The sequence below is a fragment of the Brachyhypopomus gauderio genome, chromosome 10, assembly GCF_052324685.1.
Source record: "Brachyhypopomus gauderio isolate BG-103 chromosome 10, BGAUD_0.2, whole genome shotgun sequence".
Taxonomy (NCBI): domain Eukaryota; kingdom Metazoa; phylum Chordata; class Actinopteri; order Gymnotiformes; family Hypopomidae; genus Brachyhypopomus; species Brachyhypopomus gauderio.
Window position 1 is genome coordinate 8,883,205 of NC_135220.1, and position 26,718 is coordinate 8,909,922.

The 26,718-nt window shown below is 42.3% G+C and overlaps 4 protein-coding genes and 1 long non-coding RNA gene across 5 annotated transcripts; 4 read left to right on the plus strand and 1 right to left on the minus strand.

Moving 5' to 3' along the window:
• Positions 1–1,878: 1,878 nt before the first annotated feature.
• Positions 1,879–10,155, minus strand: LOC143525381 (uncharacterized). The gene is made up of 3 exons (XR_013133630.1): positions 9,777–10,155; positions 8,670–8,752; positions 1,879–2,014 (listed from the first exon to the last, which is right to left on the minus strand). It is a non-coding gene; the product is annotated as an uncharacterized LOC143525381 (long non-coding RNA).
• serpinh1a (serpin peptidase inhibitor, clade H (heat shock protein 47), member 1a) lies at positions 4,234–8,300 on the plus strand. Its single transcript, XM_077019247.1, has 5 exons — positions 4,234–4,408; positions 5,486–6,091; positions 6,185–6,283; positions 6,549–6,781; positions 7,199–8,300. The coding sequence occupies exons 2-5, from the start codon at positions 5,515–5,517 to the stop codon at positions 7,499–7,501; spliced, it is 1,212 nt and encodes a 403-aa protein (XP_076875362.1). The 5' UTR covers positions 4,234–4,408; positions 5,486–5,514; the 3' UTR covers positions 7,502–8,300.
• On the plus strand, positions 9,463–11,287 carry LOC143525378 (tsukushi-like). Its single transcript, XM_077019248.1, has 2 exons — positions 9,463–9,633; positions 10,173–11,287. Exon 2 carries the CDS (start codon positions 10,182–10,184, stop codon positions 11,232–11,234), a length of 1,053 nt encoding a protein of 350 aa, XP_076875363.1. The 5' UTR covers positions 9,463–9,633; positions 10,173–10,181; the 3' UTR covers positions 11,235–11,287.
• Positions 11,288–12,614: 1,327 nt separating this feature from the next.
• On the plus strand, positions 12,615–18,511 carry acer3 (alkaline ceramidase 3). The gene is made up of 11 exons (XM_077019249.1): positions 12,615–12,773; positions 13,702–13,812; positions 13,970–14,022; positions 14,207–14,259; positions 14,723–14,804; positions 15,003–15,038; positions 15,526–15,584; positions 15,730–15,831; positions 15,946–16,050; positions 16,152–16,197; positions 16,284–18,511. Exons 1-11 carry the CDS (start codon positions 12,671–12,673, stop codon positions 16,335–16,337), a joined length of 804 nt encoding a protein of 267 aa, XP_076875364.1. The 5' UTR covers positions 12,615–12,670; the 3' UTR covers positions 16,338–18,511.
• Positions 18,512–20,272: 1,761 nt separating this feature from the next.
• On the plus strand, positions 20,273–24,466 carry LOC143526128 (collagenase 3). Its single transcript, XM_077020783.1, has 10 exons — positions 20,273–20,368; positions 21,861–22,102; positions 22,224–22,369; positions 22,748–22,873; positions 23,064–23,225; positions 23,318–23,435; positions 23,562–23,689; positions 23,780–23,939; positions 24,076–24,179; positions 24,315–24,466. The coding sequence occupies exons 1-10, from the start codon at positions 20,273–20,275 to the stop codon at positions 24,464–24,466; spliced, it is 1,434 nt and encodes a 477-aa protein (XP_076876898.1).
• The last annotated feature ends 2,252 nt before the right edge of the window (positions 24,467–26,718 follow it).

Below are 26,718 nucleotides of genomic sequence, written 5' to 3' on the forward strand. Positions count from 1 at the left end.
AAAATTTTCAATTGCAATTTACTATGGAATCAATAGGGAATTAATTCCTGTACTGCTTTAAGAAGAGTCTCAAAACCTTCCTGTTTAGATTTGCTTTTAGTTAGGAAACTCTAATGGTAAATCATTTTATTACTTTATCACATTATTTTACTTAATTACATTTTGTCCTACTTATTTTAGGTTTTTCATCATATTTACTTTATTACATTATTTTATTTTGTTACATATGTCTGTTCTAATTATTTTAATAGTTTTGCCATCTTATTTACTTTATTACATTATTTTGTATATATACTATACAAATAAAGATTATTATTATTAGTGTTATCTGTTATCACATTTTCTCATCTTCTCATCTTATACGTCCATTTAAGTAAGACAATACAAGCTCTGTGATTTTATGCCCACAATGTAGAACCAACCTATGCAGGCAATGTCATACTAGCATAACATGTATGTTAACATGTATGAGAGCTTCATGGAATGGGTTTCCATGGTCGAGCAGCTGCATCCAAGCTATACATCACCAAGTACAATGCAAAGCGTCAGATGCAGTGGTGTAAAGCACGCCACCACTGGACTCTAGAGCAGTGGAGGTGCGTTCTCTGGAGTGAGAAATCACACTTCTCTATCTGGCAATCTGATGAACAGTACTTGTCTGACGGTATTGTGCCAAGTGTAAAGTTTGATGGAGGGGGATTATGGTGTGGGGTTGTTTTTCAGGAGCTGGGCTTGGCCCCTTAGTTCCAGTGAAAGATACTCTGAATGCTTCAGCATACCAAGACTGTGTGGGAACAGTTTGGAGCTGGCTCCTTCCTCTTCCAACATGACTGTGCACCAGTGCACAAAGCAAGGTCCATAAAGACATGGATGGCAGTCTGGTGTGGATGAACTTGAGTGGCATACAGAATCCTGACCTCAACCCGATCTAACACCTTTGGGATGAATTAGAGCAGAGACTGAGAGCCAGGCCTTCTCAGTATATGACCTCACAAATGTGCTTCTGGAAGAATAGTCATAAATCCCCATAAACACTCTCCTAAACTCCAACAAACTTTACACTTGGCACAATGCACTCAGACAAGTACCATTCTCCTGGCAACCGCCAAACACAGACTCACCCATCAGATTGCCAGATGGAGAAGTTTGATTTGTCACTCCAGAGAATGCTCTAGAGTCCAGTGGTGGCGTGCTTTACACCACTGCATCTGACGCTCGATGTCTGTAGTCATTGACTCTGTATAAAGTTGCCGACCTCTTCGCACTATGCACTTCAGCATCTGTTGAGTCCGTTCCGGCAGTTTACGGCTGAGTTGTTGTCATTCCCAAACACTTTCATTTTCTTGTAATATAGCTGACACTTGACTGTGGAATATTTAGGAGTGAGGAAATTTAACGACTGGATTTGTTGCACAGGTGGCATCCTATCACAGTCCCACACTGGAATTCACTGAGCTCCTGAGAGTGACCCATTCTTTCACAAATGTTTGTAAAAACAGTCTGTATGCTTAGGTGCTTAATTTTATACATCTGTGGCCATGGCAGTGATTGGAACACCTGATTCCGATACTTTGGAAGGGTGAACGAATAATTTTGTTAATGTATCATGTGTATGAAAGTATGGTAGTGAACTGGTGACCAGAGGGTTTGATTCCCAGGCCTGAGGCCATGACTGAGGTGCTCTTAAGCAAGGCACCTAACCCCAACTGCTCCCTGGGTGCTGGGCTGAGCTAGGGCTGCACACCTTCACAACTGCTGCAACGTTTGGAATACATTAATTATCAATAAAACACTTGCCTTATTTCTTTGTTTTTATTTGATCAAACTACCAATCAAATGTAGTACAATGCTTAGTACACTTAGTACAAAACAGGTACGCTCAGTTTAATTAGAATTTTTTATTCGAATTAATCAAAGTCATTTAGGCGGGAGTAGAAATGGCTTAAGGTGAATTTTCCAGATGTCCACTAGAGGTCTCCATTGTTGCTCTCGGTCAAGGATGGTTTCTCCAGACCTGGGAGCAATGTAAACAGCTCCAAATTAAACTCAGTAGCTCATTTGCTCTGTGTGTGTGTGTGCGTGCGCAGGCATTATTGCTACAGAAAACAAAGGTAAACAGTAAATATTTGGAAAGTTTTCTCACAAAACATTTGGGACTGCTTTAAATATGTGTGAGAGGGAACTACACTGGTCGTATTCCAGTGTCTGAGCATTCATTCATTTGTTCAGTCAAGCTGCTTCCCATGTTATAATGAATAAATTCATTTTATTCCCTTTGCTTTCCTCTGTTTATGTTTCATTATGCTGGTGTTACATTAATTTAATACTATCTTTACAAATGTTCAAATTCTGCCCAAATTGTACGGTGACATTGTCTTTGCAGTCACAAAAAGAGCTTGTGTGAATGTGAAATTTTGCAGGGTTTCCTCTCCAGGAATTGCAAGACAAATGTAGTTTTACATCATGCAGAGACCATGCAGCGTTCCTCTGGAGGGGGTGGGAAGAGTTGTGTGTCTCCGTCTACACGCTGTCCTCTGGGGGTGAGGGTTTCACCGGAAGTCAGATGTGCACTTATTTAGACCCAACAGTGATACATATTTACAGATCTCTGATTGTGCCTTTGCAGTGTTTTTCACTACCGTCCTCTGACCCACTTGAGAGTCCACAGCTGCTCTGTCTGAGTTCCCAACACATTCGCTTAAAGCAAAAACATGGTCCTCAAGCGCTGGCCTGAGAAACATTTGCTTAGTTCAGTAACTATATTTTGTTTAGTAGCTGTATTGTTCGTGTCAGTTTGACATATGTGATTTTAGGCTAAGCCACAGTAAATATATTGGATGGCCTATAGCAATCTTTTTAAATTGAAAGTTTCCCCGACTTGCTGTGAAGTGCTGTCTGTTTGGTCAGGTTTTGAAGACAAAACAAAAGACAACATCTTTAGAATGTGCAAATCTGATTTTATCCTCCTCTCATTCAGCTGTGATGGGGCAAGTTACCACAAGTCTCATTCACAGGGTAACACATGCCTGACCAACATGGGGTCTTCAGCCAGAGCTCCAACCTGAAACACCAGAGGGTATGGCCTGGTGTTGAGTATGACATGGTGTTGGGTTTGGCCTGGTGTTGGGTGTGGCCTGGTGTTGGGTATGACGTGGTGTTGGATACTACATGGTGTTGGGTACGACATGGTGTTGGTATAGCCTGGTGTTGGGTATGACATGGTGTTGGGTACGACATGGTGTTGGTATAGCCTGGTGTTGGGTACAACATGGTGTTGGTATAGCCTGGTGTTGGGTATGACATGGTGTTGGGTACGACATGGTGTTGGTATAGCCTAGTGTTGGGTGTGACATGGTGTTGGGTTTGGCCTGGTTTAATTGAGGTTGTGGGAGTTTGACCAAGGAGCATGTTTTGTTTTTTAGGGTGAGCTGACAAACTGATGCTCTCCCTGTACGTTACATTGGGTGGAAGTTTAACTCGTGCTCTTCCATCACTGTTCTTTGAGCGGTCTGTGTTAATGAGTGTAAGTCAGAGTTGAGGGTTGTGAACTCTCACAGCTGGCTGGGGTCTCTCACCTAGGGTTAGGGTTAGGGTTAGGCCGGGGTCTCTCGCCTATTAAGGAACATGTCAAAACTTTATATTCAGCACTCAGAAGTTTCTCAGTCAGTACTGCAGTACAGACGCCAGCATTCTGTAAAGTTCAGTAAAGGCAGAGTGGGGCAGGGCAGTTAGGAACTGAATACACATCCCCCAGCGTGCATCCTGCACCCCCGCTCAGAGTCTGGCCTGTCTCTGACGTGGCAGTGGGCTGGGAGGAGCAGGGAGGGGGGGTCAGCCGTAAGGCCCAGAGGTCTCTTATATGGTCCTTTTTGTTCTCATAGCACATATAAAGTCAGACAGGAAATTATTTGTTCTATCTTTATAAAATGTGTTGCAGTGTATTCATTTTGATCTTAATATGAGGTCTAAAATATTAGTGTAGAATGGGTTTTAATGTGGAATGCATTCACTTTTCTTGTGATTGTAATTTGAGAAGAGTACTAAACCATTCAATAGAATGAATTGCACTAATTTTTTTAGCTATAAGAAAATATATCAGTATGTCCATGTTGACCTTTCAGTTGTGACTTAAAGTTTTATGGTATGTACGTAATGTAAGTCATAGGTTGGTTTCTCATGGTTCTAGGATCAGGAAGTCTGAACCCCCTTCCCACAGTAGCTCTGATGGCAGTAATCGGATCTGGGGGGAGGTGACTGTTCTCTCTGAGACTGCAATCAGAGCTCCTCATTTTAATAGTCCTTTCCCAACTTCCAGAAGATTCCTTTCAGCGGTATGAACTTTGCTAGACGGATTTGACTCCGTGGATGCCGACTGGTGTGGGAGAAAGAGAGGAAGGTGTTCTGTAAGGTAAGCAAACGTTATGAAACTACTGGATCACAGATGAGATCGTGTGGCAGGCAGCAAAACAACACGTCTCCATTTTAGTGGAGCAAGAAAAATATTTGCTGCACTAGTGAAGAAAACTTACATTGCCGACAAAGTCAAGAGGAACTTTCTGTAACCTTCAAAACCATCTATGAGGGTTAAAGTTCTGTTAACTTGTCTGTCTGTTTGTGAAGATTGTGCTAAATGTTTGTGATTGGTTGATATGAAGTATTGTAGTCACCAACCACTTTGCAGGACATTTCATTGTGTCTTATCACACCAATGGCCGAGCAGCTGTGTGTGTGCGCGCTGCCGGCTTGTACCCTCCTCCTTGTTTCTGACATATTTTAGCAGCTTACAGGTTCAGCTATGTAAGCTCAACAGCTGCATGAAATGTGGCTTAGCATGGTGTGGGATACACTTACTCGGACCTGTGTAGTATCAGGGCTTAGCCAAGCCAAGAGGAGACTTCATGCCACTGTGGCAGAGCTAACTGGGCGTGATTTGTCCTGCACAAAACCTCTATCTAGCCAATGATATGTCAGGACAAGCTATGTGCCACTGCAAATGGCTTATATGGGAAGAGGAGAGAGAGAGAGAGAGAGAGAGAGAGAGAGAGATTCACAGAGAGGGAAGAAGAAAGGAAATAAATCTAAAGGTTTTCGCTATATAAAAAAACAACAAAAAACTGATGGTTATTCGTGTCCCATGATGACATCAGCAGGTTTTCATGTGGAAGAAAATGCACCAACTAACATGGCATCTTGAATATCCTGTGTGTGAAAAAGCATGTATTAAAAGAAAGATAGTACATGTGCTTGCGTTTGGATGAACGTGGCATGACGTGGCAGCAGATCCCTGGATTAGTTTAGCAAGCCTGTCATTACAGGACTGTGGGCATTTTGAATAGAGCTAATCTCAACTCCGCCTCAGTGGTCAGTCTTTAAAGTCACAGACGCACTGAGAAACAACATGACGTAGTCTGCTCAAGTATGCTTCTCAGGATGGTGGGTGCTTGCAGTGGTGGACTAATCTGTGGTTGTGGTGTGTTTCTTCCAGGGAAGTGCACTCTGTTTATCTCTGAAACCATGTGGTTGAACAGCCTGGTAGCTCTGTGCCTGCTGCTCAGTGCTTCAGCAGACAAGAAGCTCAGTAACCATGCCACGATCCTGGCTGACAGCAGCACCAATCTAGCCTTCAACCTGTACCACAGCATGGCCAAGGACAAGGGTGTGGAGAACATCCTCATCTCCCCTGTGGTGGTGGCCTCCTCCGTGGGGCTGGTAGCTCTTGGGGGAAAGTCCTCCACTGCCTCCCAGGCGACTGCGGTGCTCAGTGCCAACAAAGTGAAGGACGAGAAACTCCACGCGGGTCTGGCTGAGCTCCTGACGGAAGTGAGCAACTCCACCGCCCGCAACGTCACTTGGAAGATCAGCAACAGGCTCTACGGCCCCAGCTCCGTCAGCTTCGCAGAGGGCTTTGTGAAGAACAGCAAGAAGCACTACAACTACGAGCACGCCAAGATCAACTTCCGGGACAAGCGGAGTGCCGTCAGCTCCATCAACGAGTGGGCCTCCAAGTCCACTGATGGCAAACTGCCAGAGGTCACCAAGGACGTGGAGAAGACCGATGGAGCTATGATAATCAACGCCATGTTCTACAAACGTAAGCTGTGTTCTTTCACATTCAATTAACCAAACGTGAAGAGAATACACAGTGATTTTGCAATTACATTTTCCCCTCATGTTTTCTTAAAAGCTCACTGGGATGAACAGTTTCATCACAAGATGGTTGACAACCGTGGGTTCTTGGTGCATCGCTCAAACACAGTATCATTACCCATGATGCACCGCACAGGTGAAACACACAGCTCCGGAGACACCACTAGGGTTGAACCACCCTGAAGCATTTTATGACGCTTCCAAATGTTTAATAATGGGAAATTTGCAAAATGCACATACAGTGCAGATGTTATTACTGAACAATATATATTGGAATATTGAAATTGAAAAGAAAAAACACATGGTCCTGATCATGTATTTTTCTTTTCAATTTCAATTTCCCCAGTATATATATTGGGTCCCACTAACGAGTCATTTATCTCAACCTTGTTTTTCTGAAGGCATCTATGGTTATCTTGATGACACCACCAACAAGCTGTTTGTGCTGGAGATGCCACTGGCTCATAAGATGTCGTCGCTGGTGTTCATCATGCCCCACCATGTCGAGTCCCTGGAGAGGGTGGAGAAGCTGCTCAGCCGTACGCAGCTGGACACCTGGCTGTCCAAGCTGGAGCAGCGGGCTGTGGCCGTCTCTCTGCCCAAGGTCAGCATGGAGGTCAGCCATGACCTGCAGGTAAGTCCATGCTCACAACCGGCTGACTGGCTCTTCCCATAAAAAACAGCCCTTTACAATGAGTCATATATCGTAAGCCAGGAAAACCACTTGATCCTGTCCACACTGGAAATAACTGATTTTGAATTAAAGGTGCAGTCAGTGAGTTTGACAGATGTTTGGCTTAAGCAAGACTTGTCAGCTTTGGGGAGCACATTGAAAGGAGGGCTGTAATTGTAGCTGCTAACATAATTAGGATTATTATTAAACATATCCTCTTGTCCTGATTGGGTCAATGTTGGTGGTCTTCACCCCAATCAGAGCCTGGGGCAACCACGATGGGTCAGAATTTGTTTTTCCTCCGTGGTGAGAATTTCACCAAACATTACATAAGATGTTCTCAGATCAAATCGTACCTTTAACATAACTCTTCATTAGAAACACCTCGGAGAGCTTGGCTTGACGGAAGCAGTGGACAAGACAAAGGCGGACCTGTCCAACATCTCGGGAAAGAAAGACCTCTATCTGTCCAGTGTCTTCCACGCCTCGGCCATGGAGTGGGACACAATGGGCAACCCCCCGGACACCAGCATCTTTGGCACGGACAAAGTGAAAGATCCTAAACTCTTTTACGCCGACCATCCCTTCATCTTCCTGGTGAAAGACAAGAAAACCAGCTCCATTCTATTCATTGGCAGGCTAGTCCGGCCAAAAGGCGACATAATGAGGGATGAATTATAAATTGTAGCTATGCTGTAATTCTAGAGCATTTGTACTAAGTCGGACGTGTGTATGTGTGTGAATGAGAGAGAGAGAGAGAGAGAAAGAAAGAGACAGCTAAACAAAGAAAAAGAGAAAGTTCATTTTTGATTGAATTACAAGAGGATTAAGTTACAGTAGTTCTGCCTGATACCTCAACAGGACATTCCAAGATCTGTGGACCCCCATGTAGATGCATCATCTTGTCTCAACACGTATACTGTGTCTAAGAAATGATGCACAGTGGTACGTCTATTCAGACAGAGCAGTACAACTCAGCCAAAAGTGTTCATTCAAGTGACTGTCACTCACTGACACAACACTTACCTGAATGACACAGACTATGAGATTATGAGAAGGATAACATGCTTATATTAAGTATGACCCCTGAGGTTTGTCCATACATTAACAGCATTCTTCTCAGGTAATTGTAAAATTATATTTTGAATTGCCTTGCTGAGTTAAACACTTTGTCAAATTCTTTGTATGTGAAAATTGTGTTTCTTTAATGTTTAAGGATTTTAGCACAAGTGTTTTGAATTGTGTACATAGTTTAAAAGTTCCCTATAAGCCACACAGAGAACATTCCTCTCCAACATGAAACACACACACTTGTCATGGCTCCAGCCCGCACTGAACACCTACACAGAAAAAGTCAAGGAACTGTACTCATACTTAATTTGTAGACTTCTGTTTGACATGCTTGTTCAATTCAGGCCTAAATGTTGATCAAATATGAAAACTGTGTCCTCTTTTTCACAATAAAACCAGCACCACTGAACCCTTGTGGAGTGAGAATCATGTTCATCTGCACATGTGTTTCCTATCAGATCTGCTGGTGTTGCTGCTGACATGTACGGGAAGTGTGTCAGAGTGAACAGCTGAATTCACACAATTCTGTTTCCAATGTCTGGATCCATCACCATAGCTTACCACATTTAAGCATTTACAAAATTTGAATTGAAGTTCTAATTATAGCATAGAAAACTGGGACATCATGCCATATAGGTCTACTGTAGATCACCCTGAAACACACACATCTGAGCAAAATTGACCCTGGTGTAATATAAGATAGGATCATTCGAATTAAATCGAGTTAATGCCACGGAGCTGCTGTAGAGGCACCAACAAAATTAATATGAACTCTAACCTGTATGCATGACATGATGTTACGTCTCCTAGATGGTATTTTGCATTTCTGATGTCAATCGGCAGGAGGCGCTGACAGGAATTCTAAAAAAGAAAATGATATAATTTCCTGTTATGCATCCTTATGTAAAAATACATTGTAAAACAATAGAGGGATGTGACAAAAGGGAGACGCAGCTACGGGCGTGTACGCCATATTGTGAGAAACTAATTTAAGACCTGGGTTAGAATCACAGTGTTAAATGAAATATAGCTGCAAATGGCTATAATGACACCGATACTGATTATTAGCCTAATCATCATTAACGTAGTATAATTTAGTATACATTTAGAACTTTGTCACGCCACTTAAAGTCTTGAACATTTTAGTTAACAACGAGAAATCTCGATTGAATGGAAACCTAGTCGTGGAGCGTGCTCTGATGCCACCTAGTGGACACCTTAACGAACAACACAAATGAAGCCAGAGGAGCCTTTTAATTCAGATTCGGTGACGTGACATGAATTACAGTTTCATTTGGGCATGTTAATTGAGGATGGCCAGGGATTCGTTTGGCATTATAAAACATATAGAGCCTATATAATTATAAGCTATATAATTTCTTTTTCAACAATTGACATACAATTTACAAGATACGTGGCTACCATGTACTTAAAAACCAGTAAGATATTGCTTTTCCTATTTTAGATAGGTCACGTATTATTTTTTCATTGATTTTTATTAATTTACATTAACATCCTGGTTTCACCGTATGTTACCAAATCCAACGTATTTTTTCAAAAAGTTGCAGCAGTGAAATGGGCGGCGCACTAACAGCGTTGCGTAAGTGAAAACTGCTGCTAGTCGGCAAATGGAGATTTTTGAAAATGGACCCGAATGTCCGGACAAGCTGCTGAAGATGCTCTAAACAACTTATTCAAAATGCCCTCGTGGTGACTGAAACGACGGGTAACTCCTGAAAGAGGTAAGTTCTCCACAAGACCCTTTAATTCATAGGCAGATGCCATATTTGAGTAACAGTTTACAGCTACGGCGAGAGCCTGCAGCCATCCTTGAAGTGATTACAAGCAAAATATTTCGATCTAATCAAATATAACAGTCGCTTACACGGACGAAATGTAAGAATTGCTGCGTTTTCTGTTACTGTGTTGCCACTGTGTTCTCCGGGTTAGATTGGGTCGATTTAGTTTTTGAGGCATTGTCCGAAATATCTGTGCAGTGACATGACAACAAACTTAGCAGGCTGTTGTGATGGTAAATAGGACGTGTTAATCATCAAAAGTTGTTTCTTGGCATGGATATCCTAAAATGAGGCACAGGAAACCCATCTGTGGAGTAAGTAGCGAATCACAGCGATAGCTGCTTGTGCAGTTTTAAATTTACACTGATAAGAGGCGGTGTCAGAGTGACGTGTTAAATTTAACACGTGGACCCATCTACTTCAGTCGAGTCTATTGTTCTCATGTATATTTAAATGCCATTAAATCCAGTCTCTTCTTTCAGGACAGAACAATGCCCAGCACCTTGGGAGTAGCAGTTGTTGCGCTGCTTATTGTCCACTCAACTGAGGTGCAGACCCAGACCTGGTGCCACCCAGGCTGCCGGTGTCAGGTTGAGACCTTTGGGCTGTTTAACAGCTTCAGCCTGACTACGGTGGACTGCAGTGGTGTGGGGCCTGGCATGGTCCCGGTGTCCATTCCCCTGGACACGTCTTCTCTGGATCTGTCCTCCAACAGCATCCGCTCCATGGACAGTTCAGTGTTCTCTGGGCCTGGCTATACCACACTCACCAGCCTTGACTTGAGCGATAACCTGATCTCCACGGTGAACGGGAGTACATTCTCCAAACTGCGCTACCTTGAGACACTAGATTTGAGCAGGAACTCGGTGGAAAACCTCCCAGAGGGCTGTTTCTCTGGCCTGCCCCTTACCGAAGTTGATCTGAGCAGCAACCGGATTTGTGTAATTAATCTGAATGTGTTTGCAGTCAGGGACCACGGAAGGCCTCTTAGCGTGGACCTGTCACATAACTTGATAACAGCTGTTACGAGAAATCCACGCTTGTGGCTTCCCACAATTCAGAGTCTCAATTTGGCAGGAAATCAGCTGAACTCGGTGCCAGCACTCCAGAACATCTCACTCAGGTCTCTGAATCTGGCTTGTAACCCCATCCCTGTTGTTGACCAGCAGAGTTTTGCTGGTCTGAGGGATCTAGTCCACCTCTCTCTAAGTGAGATGCCCAATTTACATACTATAGAACCTCAGAGTTTAAAAGATCTCCAAAACCTCCAAATACTTGACTTGTCATGTAACAACAAACTGAAGTCTTTGAATGAAGAGGTTTTCAGCGGCCTTGGACTACTACAAGAGCTCAATTTGTCCAAATCTGGGGTTGTGTCTCTGCCAACCAATATACTGCACCTCCTCCCGAGCATTACAAATATTGTTCTGAGGGACAGAGTTAACTGCTGGAGAGTGCACAAACAAGAACCTCTTCACAGAAGCTTTAGGCAGAGTGAACCCGAGGAAGCCCTTACTTGTGATGTGGCTGGACTCGTGTTATGACCTCACATGTTATGACCTGAAATCTAATTAAACATGATACATTTTCATGCAAATGGCCATTTTCTTGGAGCATGTGTGTTCACTGCGGAATGGCCTGTGTGGCTTGATCTTGCCTTGGCTCGAGCGTGGCTTGTTCAGCGTGCTTCATACGAACACACGGCAGCTGCAGTGTAGCACGAATGTTGGTAGTGGTCCAGCTGAACAACACGTTGAACATGTAGCACCACAACGCTGCTACGGTTGCATAACATGATTTAGGGTTAAGAATGTGATCAGTGGTGGTGGCCCCTAGCAGAGCCTGCAGAGTAAGCAGGATTGGCTAAAGCTTTTTAATCTCCACGCGTCTGGAGTGATCAATACACAGACCGAACCCTTCATGCGTTAGCCTGGTACCACATCACATTAGGTTTAAGACTGTATTACCAAGCTTTGTGCGCAAGTTTGTTTTCTTATTTCGAGTTCAACTATGCAACACCCCCATTTATTTCTTTTTGAGCATTATTTTAATATTGTTTTCAGATAAATATTTGATTTAAAAAAGAAAAGAAGAATAATCAGGCCAGGGCTCTTCTGCAGGCAGAAGTTTTTTAATGGTGTTCAGTACAGTGTGTAAAGTTTTTGCTAAACCACCTTATTGCTGTAACCCCTTTTAGAGAAGAAACATTCTTATGGTTAATCAACTATAGCTAATGGTACCTAGTATTAAATAATTTTGACTGTACATTTTGTTTGGATGTTGGTGCTAAAAATAGCATTATCCTGTACTGAAATAAAGTGTGATGTAAATAACACAGCCAGTGTTATTCTGTCTTTGTACATTTGTTTGCAAAATTCAGTTTCTCAAGATGTTCACTCCCTTGCTGCATCTGAACTTTGGCATATAGATTCATGAAACTTCTTTTAATGGAACAGCAATGATACGAAGTCATGTCATACATTTAGCAAGGTTTAGCTAATTTAATCATATGTCTGGGGATTAAAGGACCCTACGTTTATCATTCTCATTATAATATATATATATACGTTAAGAGCAGAACATATATACACACACACACACACACACATTATATATATATATATTTGTGTGTGTGTGTATATATGTTCTGCTCTTAACGTTTTCGCTGTTTTTTCCTTATCCCACAATGTGTTAAGCGGTGTCAGTGGATGGGAAACGGTCATCACTGATTGACTTAACCGGTTTGTTTTGTCTTTCTGACTTGCGTATAATATTTCTTTTAATAATAGGCTTAGATAAGGCAGTGCTACTGTCGTATAAAACGAACCTCGCCTTAATGACGAGTCCATAGAGCAGGTGCGACTGAACTGTAACCTCACCTGTACAAAGATCGCTGCTCTCTGATTGGTCGGAGCCCGAGCCCGTTATTACGGTACGGAACCCCTCCCTTTCGCACGCGCACCGCCCGCCCTCTTCCATCATGGCACCTTCGGTGAACCGGCAGGGTTATTGGGGAAGACCGACATCGACGTTGGACTGGTGTGAAGAAAATTATGTCGTCTCGTTTTACATGGCAGAGTTCTGTAAGTATGAGAGATGATCGGCTGCTCGTCAGACGCGTCCTGGATGTTTATTAGATGTATTGATACGGTTCGGCCGCGGGAGACCGTCCAGCACCACGAGATCGTAACGTGGATTTATAACGTTACCGTACGACCTGCGCCCTAAAACTACAACCTGATACCGTCTACAGAACACGAGTGATGTGCGTCCCCGTGGGTGGTGTCTGTGCGCCCCGGGTGCGGGGATTATAGTCGCGCAAGGTGCGCTATGTACATTTAAACAGCATCCATGTATATTGGACGTGTTCGGTTATTCTTACATTGACCGGCCGTAAACGTCCCAGTTACCGACCGTTCACGTACATTGGACAGGGAGGATCCGTTGGGCTGTGGTACTGTAAACTAACACACATACTCGGTATTACTAAACGGGGCGCAGAAGGGCACAAAATCGTGTTAAATGAATTCCGGTATTAATTGCAGAAAAGGATCGTATCGCCGTGGTAGCCTCGCAGTCTACACTGTATGCGTTAGACAAACCTTAAATATCCCAGTCCCAGCCTTGGGTCAACATGATAACACTACATCATTAACACAACACTGGCTTTATGTGTTTACTCAGCCAAGAGGCACAGTAGCCAGTTGAGCTTTGGTGGGCTTGTTAAGCCACACAATCCATTTCTTAAATGCAGTTCACCTCCAGTAAAGGTGGATCTATATTTCACAGTTTATTTGTAGCTAGCAAACTTTCACATAGTTGAAAGTAATGTATGTACATGTAAAATGCAGGTGCAGACACAGTGCAGGATGAATCAAAACCCTTTGGGTCACCATGAAAAGTCTTTTGTTCAGTATAGTGGATCTGCAGTTTGTGACTGAAATAGGCGTCATTGTCGGGTAGATACAATCCACTCACACCTCTGATAGTATTGTGCTCTGTACTCTGTAGGGAACACGGTCAGTAACCTGATCATGATCCTCCCTCCTATTTGTGGAGCTCTGCAGACATTTAAGGATGGTCTTGAAGTCCGCTATGTGTGGTCATTTTTAGGACTTGCAGGTAAGCACGTGTGTGGTCTTCTGAAGGATGTGTTGATGGAGGTGTGTGAGCAGTTGCCTGAACTCACGTGCATGTCTGAGTACTGAGTGGCATGACTGTTGTTATTATTATTATTATTATTATTATTATTGTTGTTGTTGTCGTTTTCCTGATTTAGCTGTTGGCACTGGTTCTTGGTGCTTCCACATGACACTACAATACGAAATGCAGGTGAGACCATCTCCCCCTTGTACCTCTGCATAATTAGCACCTAAATGCAGTTTTGCCGACTAAAGGCCTTTTGATGTTTTTCTAGCACATCTCCCGAGGGCTCACAGAATCACTTTTAACAACAGCTGTGTGACTTTTCCCTCACTTCCTGTTGTGTGTTTCCCCTCCCGTCGTATTTGTATAGTTGCTTGACGAGTTGCCAATGATCTACAGCTGCTGCATCTTCGTTTACTGTTTGTAAGTGAATCTCTTTATGAACTACAGAAGGTACATGTGCACCTGGACCGTATAGATGCCTTAAATCATCTACAGCAATATGAGAGTAAACCAGTGGTGAAAATGCGTTCTGGGAAAATCAGAGCCCTGTTCAGGTTGCTTACGTTCCCTGTGTGAACATCCCCGATCCAGCACAAGAGGAGCTTCATGGAGTGATTTAGAACTGTTGCTAAGGTCAAAGCTAAAGCTACTGACCTCCATGAGTTCAGTATGGCATGTGTATGCATACAGTGCCTTTTATGAACTGTTAATATAAACTACTAGAAGACCATTTATCAATCATTAGCACTGTCCATTGATATTTCCAAACATTCACTTATTTCCCACGTTTTTTTGCATATTTATCAGCCTTCTCATTCTTCATGTCATGGTACGCTAAGCCATTGTTACTATAAATTGAACCACTGCATTTTTACTGTTCCAGATATGAATGCTTCAAACAAGAAAATGTCATGAACTATTTCCCAATCACACTTCTTCTTTTCTTCAGTATTATCGTGACTGGGGTAAGACCGCCATTCTTTATCTGCGTCTCTGTGTTACACACCTTATCCTGCCCTACCTAACACTGTGTGTTCGTGTTCACCCTCCTTCCATTAGCCTCGCTCTTTCACCTTCATGCTAGTATTTCCTGTTTGTGAATGGACCTGCCCAGATAACCAGATTATGCACCTCATACATTTTTACTGTTATCTCATGTACAGGTGTACCTGCTGTGGAAAGAGCCAGTATTTCATCAGGTATGTCACACATCCATTAAAATGCAGCGAATGGCTCAGTGTCGTTCTCTCTGAGTCCATGTGGGCAGAGCTCCGCCCCCCACGTTCCCACTCACTGTGATGGGTTCATGAGGGCAGAGCCCTGCCCCCAATGCTCCCACTCACTGTGATTGGTTTATGAGGGCAGAGTCCCGCCCCCCATGCTCCCACTCATCGTGATAGGTTCATGAGGGCAGAGCTCCGCCCCCCACGTTCCCACTCACTGTGATGGGTTCATGAGGGCAGAGATCCACCCCCCATGCTCCCTCTCACTGTGAAGGGGAGATATCTGAGCCTGTGACACCACAATCGCTTTGTTGTTAGTTAATCGCTTTTGTTTTGGATTGACATAGAGACAGTTAAATCTACACAAACACTCCTAGGTGACGTGCATATTTCTTGTCCTCTATTCAGACAATACTGTGTTGAATACCTCAGGAGTTGATGTGTTGGTGTGTCTTATTTCCAGGTCATGTATGGGGTGCTGGTAGCTTGCTTAGTGATTCGTTCAGTATTCATAGTTACATGGTAAGTGAATGGACAGTTATTGTTTTTATTATTTTACCAAAAAAATTGTGTTACTGCAAAGGATCTACTGCTTGCTAAAATGTTGTTTCTGAGATGAATTAGGTTTAAAGTGGGCCGTGTCTGAACTGTGATCTCCATTTTGTAGGGTGTATCCGCGGATGAGGCCACTCTGCTATGCGTCATTAGGCATCTTCCTTTTAGGGTTTGTTTTATGGAACATCGATAATGTATTCTGTGACTCTTTAAGGTGAGATGTGGCCCTGTAGAGCAGTAAATCCTGAACCTTCTACAGTCTTGTAATCCTTTTTTTTATATGAAAGAAGTAAAAACAACCAAGACTAAAGATGTGTTGCTTTCTCAGAGCCGCACGACAGCGGCTGCCGCCCGTGGTCGGAGCGGTCACCCAACTCCACGCATGGTGGCACATCTTAACAGGCCTGGGTTCATACCTTCACATTCTTCTCAGGTGCGTACTGGGTTCATACCTTCACATTCTTCTCTGGTGGAACCAGAGGCCACTTGTTCATATTAACTGAATACTCTCATCACGTTTCTCTCCCCTCATAGCCTCCAGATTCGGTCAACATACCTCAGGTACAGACCTGAAGTTAAGGTGGGTGTTGCCTGTTTATTCCTTCATGTCACGCTAACGTGTTGGCCACGCAGAGCGGTTTCTAACGTCATTTCAATCGGCCACAGTTTGTATGTGGCATTTGGCCCATGCTGCGCGTTGAGTGTCAGAAGGCGAGCTGAGAGCGCCCGCGGTGGAACGACGGTGGTGGCCAATCGCAGATGTCCGAGCGCACCAATCACCTCCAGTGGACCCTGGAAGTGAAAAGCAGCTGGATGTTTGCACCTCCCACCCCAACTTTTCCCCTGTGTAAGGTCACTGAGCTTGGACAGTAGTGCGGCAGGCCTCTCGTTTGTTTATTCCTCAGTAGATCACAGCGTTATGAGGGTCGTGAGAGGAGGTCATTTGTTTTGCACACAGTAGGTCTACATTAACATCCATTGCCATAAGCATTTATAAGGAACTAAATGGTTCATGAATATGGTATAATGGAGAGGTGATTTTATTTTCTCTACTTAGAGATGTAAAATTGTGACATACTGATGCATTATTATATATTATCTAACCATATCTACCAATTATAAGCCTAGTCAAAAATGTTAGCTACGTTATTTATTAACGTGTATTTCAACTACATTACACTGTTATGTGCTGTCTGTTGTCATATTTTACAGTGCGTAAAATGTAAATTTTCACTAGGATTGTCTCAATAATTTAGCTTGTTTCCATATGGAACCATTTTGCTTTTAAAAGAACATAAAGGGTGATTTAGTGAAAGTCATAGGAAATGAAATTTGGGGGAGAACTGGGGAATGGAATCGTATCAGGTTAGATGTTTGGTAGGGAGCTGCTTTTATGGTGAAATGTTTAGGCAAATCTGGCCTAGTCTGTTTCTTCTGTGGACTCCTCATGTTGTGAGGAACTGACTGAATATTTCAGAAGAGCACTGAAGGAACGTTGACTCTGCTCCTGTGAGGAAGATATAAAGGCTTTTAGTTTATGAAGTTTTGCTGTGTTTCTAATATGTAATTATTGCTAATATGTAATTTTATTTATGATCAAAAGTGTATTTTTAAAGAAAAGTTAATTCTCATAAGGAAGTGTTCTCATGAAGGATCTTAAGTGCCAATGAATAATAGATTATCTGCATTATCGTATTCAGTGCTAGCATTGGCCAGTGGCGTTAAAGGGGTATCAAACTAAACTGTACTGAGAGACAGACCAGGGACGTATTTAGAAAAGCTGCCCTAGGTCTTCGATAAAGTCCCCATATCATCAGACTTTCCACTATATAAAGATGTTTCACATGTCCAGGTTTTGCCTGGTTCTGTGTTCACTTTTCGCATAACCACAGGACAGGATACAATATCACATGACGTTGTTGCTGTTTTCTTTCTGTTTGCCGTTTTCATGGTCTCAGACTCCCTGGCTGACTGAAGCAGAGTGCATGCAGAGTGCATGTGTGTTCTATCGTCGTAGGGAATCGTCATGGTTCACGTGTTTTCCCCGCACAACTTGCTCATGGTGAATAGCACATTTAGAAGCACTGCCCAGTGTTGTTTCTGATTCAAGACTGCTTCCGTTACCCTAGGGTTAACCCTAACCCTCTTTGTCGTGTGTGCAGGCTTTTGATTGGTCTGTTTGCTTGTGCAATGACTTATGAGTTACATTATGCATTGAATGTCTCTAGTATATTTGTCTGTACATGAAACTTTACATGTGAATCAAGGTTCTTAATGAGGCAAAGGGTTCTCAAACTAGCGGAAGTGAATTGTAGATCATATGCCAACTTAATTGCTGCTTTGATTACAGTGGGTTTTACTTCAATTGATATTGATGGTGCCTTAGTTTTATTTGTGGCGGTATATTCCATGTTGCCTTGATGTCTCTTTCATACATGTTTTCTTCATCATCTGAACATGAGGTGTTAGCTTCAGGTGAGGGAACACTGTATTGGTTGAAAAAGAACAAACAAGGAACTACTGCCAAAACCATCATTTGTGTGTGTGTGTGTGTGTGTGTGCGCGCACAGACGCGTGGATTCTTTTGTGAAATAGCAGGTTTCATTAAACATCAGGCAGAAACTGCTTGTGAAACACGGTCATCTCCTACTGCTACAGACTGATGAAACCACAAACTGTATTGAACTGTCATGTATTTTGTTTAACTACTGTATGTTCGGTCATCTAATTGTTTTGGGAAATTAAAGTTTGTGCGATTTGTAATTGTTTTTAAGTCTGTTGTTTTAATGTAAATTAGAACTGTTACTTTTATGACCTTTGTGATTTAAAAAGCAATATAATTAAATAATGCCATGTGATGATGGCAGCGACATTCAAATTCTAATAAATCTTGGTTCTGATATAATGAGTAAGCACTGGCATTTTTCTCTGTTTAAAAGTCTAACGTCTCACATTAGTGATGACTCTGTGTTGGGGACAAAGGTAGACAGAAATGTTTCTGCACAGCCCACGTGGGCTTGCATTATTTCTATTATATAACTTTATATAACATATATAAAGTTGAAAAGAACAAATAAATGAAGGTCATGTGAATGCAGGATGTGTGAAGTATTTGGACATTTCTACATAACCCACATATCACAGCTGCAGTATTTCTGGATGCAGTTGTGGGTCAGAACAGCAGAGGTTGCAATAATGTGGGAAGGCTGTAGTGTTCACAAGCGTTGCCAATACACCTATGACATAAATGAGTCACTTCCCTCCTGCCAGACAAGAGCTTTCCAATCACTCCCAGACAGCTTACAGCTCTGTGTCATCTATTAAGGTGTGGGGAATGTTTACTCACTCCATTATACTCCGAGATATTTTGAAATTATTCATACTACTTACATGAAAATACTTACAAAGAGACCTCCGGCCAACCTGTTTCATATATTTAATGATTAAAAGCTGAAACCATCTTCTCTTTGAATAGCTCCCCTGGTACAGCAGGCAGAGCCCAAAAATGACAAGGTCATGGTTCCCAGGAAGTATGTGGACACCATCATGGAGACAAATACATGCAAGTTGCTCTGGATAACAGTATCTACCAAAAGCTGAAAATGTATAATGAAATGAAAATGAACCAGTCGTTTAACGCCACAGTCCTGCTGTACAATCAGACACAATCACTGTTTCTTCACACTGTTTCTTCACACTTCTTCCCAGGCCACCATGCTGTCATTGCTGCCGTCACCCATATTAATCAATTATTTTGTTCAGATTTTACAGGCTGTAAGAATATTATGTGTGACTTTACATATACTGCATCAGATCCTGTTCTTTTCCAGTGAAGTGTTGTCTTGAGCAAATATATTTCATACGTATTGAATATGATGGTTTCATGTGGTTTTCATGTGGTTTCAGTTCCTTATTTCAGAGTCAGCACAGAAACGAGTGAGAAATGAATAGAGCTAATCTGGCTTGTTCTTCCCTCATAAAACCAACAGATCAACAAAAACTACAGAATCCTACATCACTGTGGATATGAGTGTCAGGACGACATTGTTTTGTTTTGGATGACAACTTCATTTTTATATGATATACAGCAGATTCATGTTCAGAAAGCAATAAAACCATTTACACGAGACTCAGTGGCATATTCACTGTAATATTTGTCTATAATGAAGTCTGACCCTGACTAAGTGAACTTTGAAATCATGCCATTCCTTGAGATACAAGGCCGCATGGAGGGGGTTACTTAAAAATTATACTCACACAACCATAGTTATCGGCTTAATTCATTTCAACATGTACATTCAAGCCTGCCAGACTGAATAATTGTGTGAATGTAAGTCTGTTCTCACTCCTGTGCTCCCCAGTGGCCAGTGATGCAATGTTTTGGCTCCATATCCTTTCATGCAAATTGCCTTATATGATTGAGTGCTACTGGGTGTCAGTAAAACACACATTTATACCGTATTTTTAAGATCCTTTGATAAGAATGGAAAAGAATGCATTGAGGAAAAAAATGAACACACAAAAAAACTGACATCAGTTTTGACTTCAAGGCACATGTAATTAGTGCAGAATTCCAGGTGGTCCTTGTTGTGCACTGGTAGCACTAGGTAACCGAGGGCTCGTCTAAAGGAGGAACATTCACGGCTGCTGCAGGGATGCCCTGGTCAAGTCTGCTCGTCCTGGCTCTAGCGGTCATGGTGTGGACCTTCCCGGTACCCAGACCCAGTGATGCTGACGTGAAGTTTGCAAAGGTATGTGACCTAATACACCCAGCATGTATATAAAATTATCACAGCAAGGCACTAGGGGTAGGGTTAGAGTTAGGGTTAGGGTTAGAGTTAGGGTTAGGGTTAGAGTTAGGGTTAGGGTTAGAGTTAGAGTTAGGGTTAGGTGCACCTAAACTGAATTCTCTTTTTTTTCCTTCCCTTTCGTATGTCCAGTTTAAAGTGCTTATACTGCCTGTTTTCTTATCAAAACTGGTCAAATTGGAGTTTGATGACAGCTGATATAGTGCATGCATGTTTATACGCAAGATTTTAGATGCTGGACTATAAGAATACATAACTGCATTAGTTCTATCTTTCACAAAGAGACTTTATAAAACATTATATCAATGCAGTAATTCTATTAAAGTTATTAAGGTTATCTGCATTTGTAAGTTTTAATTTCTTTGAGACCTTGGGTCAGATATGAGAAATATACAGTATCTCCAGAGAATGAATGTAACAAACTCTCAGTATGAACCTGGTTAAAGGTCATGTATAATAAAATTTCATTATTATTTTTGAGATTTAGTATTCTAAAAAGTAAACATTACAGTAATAGTACTAGCTTTTTTAACTTCATTTTGTTCAACTTGAAATTTTTCATATGGGAGGTTCCCTTTAAACAATATTGCTCAAAGGTTAACCCTAACCCTAACCCTAACTCTAATCCTAACCATAAAATAAATAAGCCATCCAAATAATCAAATCATTCCAGCATAAACCAAATCTATTTCACAAGATGTTTCTGTCACACTACAAAAACATCTGTAATTGACGACATCTATGTGCTGATGAATTTAGAGTAATCATGCTGTGTTGTGCAAACTGTTAGGAAACAATTTGTGGTTTGCATCATCACTTGGCCGTTCTAATGGTCCATGCAGTTATGTTTGTATATAGTGGCTTACAATTCATAGCACAAGTGGTTAGAAACTGATTTGAAACCACTGGAGTACTACATATATACAAGCTGATGCGTTGCAAAAAAATAACACTGGAAAATAATTCTTAATGATACTCACTGTAAAAGATTTTGCGAGTACAATAGCAGATGTGGTTCTTAGACAAATTAAGTCTGTCCAGTAGATTTATGTCTGTGTTTTTCCTTACCTGTCATAGCCACCCCCTCCAAAGTTGTAGCTTGGGGCTAGATTCTGGAATTTTAACAGGAAAAATATAATAAGCAGTCTTTGTCCTAAGGTAAATAATAAAAACGTATAGTAAAGCGGACAGCTGTCTCACGATGGTAGCAGGTCACGATGGTTTGGAATGAAGTTTAAATGTTTTCTGTTGCCCTAGGCTAGGGCAAAAAGATACACAGCTCTCCTGTTTTCTTTCCTAGAAGAAATTCTAAAAACACCTAAACCATTTGTTTTAAGTCATGTGAAATTCATTTGCATACTGATTAAAAGTTCATCCAAGCAGCTAAAGTTGAAATGGTGGATTTGTAAAACCTTAATAATTCATATGATCTCAGGGCTATCTGGAGAAATTTTATGGGTTTAGGCCGTTAGCGGGTCGGCCGAGGCGGCAGGTGGAGTTCGGTGCCAAAGGCTTCAGAGCCAAAGTGAAGGAGATGCAGAGATTCTTTGGACTGTCTGTGAGTGGCGAGCTGGACCAGCAGACCCTGGCTGCCATGAGCAGGAGTCGCTGTGGCCTCGCAGACACTGAGCAGTTCGGGGACACTACACGCTGGAGGACCCACAGACTCAGCTACAGGTGAGGCCTGCTATACTGGGGCCACGCTGGGGCCACGCTGGGGCCACGTTGGGGCCATTCTGGAGCCAGGCTGGGGCTATTCTGGGGCCATGCATGACCCAAGTGTTTCTGTGTTCCTCAGTATCTCCAGATATGGCACCAAGATGAAGCCCTCTCAAATCCGTAAAGTGTTCAGAGTAGCATGGAGAATGTGGGCTCGAGCAACACCCTTGAAATTCAAAAGGACAAGAACAGAGGCAGACATCATGATCTCCTTCAACACCAGAGGTGTGTGTGACAGACATCATGATCTCCTTCAACACCAGAGGTGTGTGTGACAGACATCATGATCTCCTTCAACACCACAGGTGTGTGTGACAGACATTATGATCTACTTCAACACCACAGGTGTGTGACAGATATCATGATCTCCTTCAACACCACAGGTGTGTGTGACAGATATCACGATCTCCTTCAACACTACAGATGTGTGTGACAGATATCATGATCTCCGTCTATTAATATCTACCATAATTCGCCCTATGTGATGCCATTTTTTGTTTCGTACTTTGTACTTTCGTACAAAACTATTTGCTTCTTGCTCTTTTTTCAAGTACACAATAACATGTTGTAAACAAAGCTTGATTTTGTTAATGCTAAATGCAGATCACGAGGATGGTTCTCCATTTGACGGTCCAGGAGGGACACTGGCCCACGCGTTTCTCCCTGGCCCTCATCTTGGAGGGGACGTGCACTTTGATGCTGAGGAGAACTGGACAAGTACCATCTCAGGTGGCAAAGAAGGGCTGAAATGCCTCTGTACATATCTTACATCCTATGATGAAGACAGGAGACTTTTGTAGCGCAGCACCGTGAGCATACATAGCTGATTCATTTTTAAAAGCTTTTAAACTTCATTTTTAAAAACAATATTTTCTGATCTGACATCTGATGAGACACTGTGACAACACTTGTCTCCAAGGCTATAATCTTGTTGCGGTTGCTGTTCATGAGTTTGGCCACGCCCTTGGACTCGCTCACTCACCTGACCCTGGGGCAGTTATGTTCCCAGCCTACCAGTTTGACCCCCATACTGATCTGCAGCTGTCCTTCCAGGACGTCCAAGACATCCAACAACTCTATGGTATGTAAGTCGGAGTATAACGCAACATGCTGCTTCATTAAAATCTGATACTGTAGTTGACTACTGCCACAAACCAGATGCTTCTTAAATAGGTAAGAGCCCAGTTGAACCTGACAAACCACCTCCGAAAACACCTGATAAATGTGACCCTGAACTTTCATTTGATGCAGTAACAGGATTTCAAGAAGAGCTCATCTTTTTTAAAGATAGGTAACCTGACCTAAAGACTGTAGCTGTTATGTTTTTTGTACATCAGTTAAGTATTTAAAGAGAAAAATAATGAAACCCTAAAATGACGATACCCATTGATACAGAATGAAATCGTGTCCATCACAGGTTCATGTGGAGATCCCATCCGACCTTTGAAGAAATAAGGATCACATTGATAACAAGCTTGTGGTCTGATATACCAACGTACATGGATGCTGCTTACGAGAACAATGGCACCATTGTCATTTTTAAAGGTGACAATGCCATGGTGCAAGCTGACAGTTTTAGAACATTTCTGCCTGCAAGTGTGAGTAAACTGTTGTGTCCATGCATGTGTGTTCTAGACTCTCAGTACTGGGAGGTGAGTGGTCTGGATGTGAAGGACGGCTTCCCAAGAGACATTTCTGATTTCGGTTTTCCAGACAAGATTAGGTCTGTTGACGCAGCCCTTCATTTTCGGGAAACGCAGGTTACTGTCTTCTTCACTGGAGAGGAGTGCTGGAGGCAGGTTGTCTAATCTTTCAATACCATAGACCTAGCATGGCTAAAAACCATGTTCTGTTGGTGAGGTTAGAATTTATACAGTTTACCAAGCACTGAGCAGCAAATTGTCTGGAGTAACTGTTCCTTCTGCGTTTAGATATGATGAAGAACAGAAGCGAATGACTGATGGTTATCCAAAAATGATGATGCGTGAGTGGGCCACGGTCCCCTGGCCAGTGGACACAGCAGTAGAGTATCAGGGTAAGTGCTGTACACAGATGTGAAATAAACTCTTCCATGCTTTAGAACACTCTCACTTTACTGACATATGAAAGATGGGAAAGGAACTGCATCTGGGAGTTAGAGTAACACATATCAGTTGATTTTGTTGTGTAGGTCTTGTTTATTTCTTCATTGGGAATCTGCAGCTGGAATTTGACCCTGAACTCCAACGCGTCACAAACACAAGACCTGCAAACACATGGCTGCGGTGTGCAGACACCCATCATCAACATGGCCATAGGAAACAGCTCCTGGAGTTACTTTGAAATCTCCTGAACTGTTGGGTTTTAACAGGGAATGAAACAGAACAGCAGTGATGCTACAGTTCAGCCGCCGAGATCCTGAATTATTTTTGTCACTGAAAACTCTTTGTGATTGGACATTTTGACACTAACTACCTCATTGCTGTTGTGCGGTCCAGCTTCTAGAAGTGACAGACAAGATGTGTCCACACAGGACGAGGATGAGGACACAGCATAATCTGAATGTTGAAGAAAGATTACACTTTCTTTAGTATCTTCAGGATAGTATCTTAGGAATATTGTACACCGTCAAAGTGTGTCCAGTATTGGTATCATTTGCTGTCGTCTTGGCACCATGATGTCTCACAGGTTGTAAATCATGTAAATGTGTATGAGTCAGTCCAAAACTGCATAGGTGAGCAGGTTTATTGAAGCACCATGACAACAGCACCAACCACACCTGCTTCCTTAATGAAATGAATCACAGATACAATGAAACGTAATGGACAATGTAATGTGTGCATCATTAAAACATCATTGGTCCAAAATATTATTAGAATTAATGCAGTAAAAGTCCCTCAGTACATTGTGTATGAATCTGATCAAGTGAATTCTCTCTAAACTCCTCATCCATCCATCGGTGCTACACACACTTCGCATTTGGTTCTTGTTCAGGCATTTTTTAAGTTTCTATCTCCCTCTACTATGATGCCCATACTGGAAAATCAGACATTACTGATATGGCATTTAGGATGTGACACAAAAGTCCTCCTGTGATTTTTACAAAGACGGTACCGTCTGTTTCTTTACCTGGTCTGCAGATTTTGCTATATGTTGTGTCCCCGCAGTCAGCCTCAGTCAGATATCCCGACCTTCACTTCATCTCTGGCAAGATGCCGCATTATTTTATTATGGAAACCCACGAAACCACCCACAGGTTCAACGTGTCTTCGATTTGGCAGTCATGGCCTGGTGGTTAGGGAACTGGTCTTGTGACCGGAGGGTTGTGGGTTTGATCCCCAGACCTGAGGCCATGACTGAGGTGCCCCTGAGCAAGGCCCTTAACCCTCAATTGCTCACTTGTATAAAAAATGAGATAAAAATGTAAGTTGCTCTGTATAAGGGCGTCTGCCAAATGCCATAAATGTAATGTAAATGTGTCTTTGATTTGTTATGTACTACCTCAGATTAAACATCGTATTCACGTTAAATGGCAATACCACTGCATTTTAAACCAAGTGGAATTCCTTTCTTCTGTTTTTTGCTTACTACTATCAATGGCGGGTGACTAATCAGACCCCCCCCCCCCCCTGTCTTCATTTGGGGGTGTGTATGCATGCATGAATACGACTTATGTTTGGGGTTAAAACAGGGTTGTTCTGATTTCCATATCTATAAATTATTCCTTTATGATACTGTTATGATTCTGAGGTACCACTCAGAATTTCGTTGTATCATGTACAATGACAATAGATCTCTACTCTCTACTCTCTGTTGATTTATTTTTTGATTAAGGCTTTGAGCAGGACTTGTTTACTGCCTTGACATTTTTTTTTTCATTTCACTTCTTCCATCAATTGTTCTGTCAAACTCCTCAATAAAAAGAAGGAAAAAAATACAAAAGCAACTAATTGGTCATAATACATGACAAATGCTTCCAGTAGGAACACCTGGTGTTGAGCAGAGGAGAACAGGTTCACTTTGTGAGTCTTGGTTCCTCTGAAGGCTCCTCTGGCCATACCACGGTTACCTTTGGCTTGCTCATTGGAGGTCTGGACTCATACTCTCTGAGTCAGGGGATGTACCATGGGACAGAAAGACAAAGGACAGAAGTAGACATTGTGACATTTCCTTCAGGACCAAAGGTGTGTGTAAGGCACGCTGCCAGGTAGATTGACCTCTGAGAGGCCTGACTGATATATTAGTCATTAGGGCCAGCACTAAGAGGGTGCTAGGGGGAGAATTGCCCCCCTAAATCAATCCCAAACCTTCCCCCCGGAAACACTCCCACCACCACCCTATTGCACCCCACATACACATTGGCTTTCAAAATATGACGTGTGTCCTTCCATCATTAACACAGTCAAAATATGATGTATCACCCCCCCGTCAATACAGTCTATAATGGGGCCTGTTAGTCATACAAAACTTGTTAAATACTTCTGGTGAAATAACGCAACGTCATTTATGAAATAGGACATGTAATGAGTCTGTACAGTGGAATGAACTATAACTCATTTACTAAACAAGTGATCATAAAGAAGTGATCCTTTCCC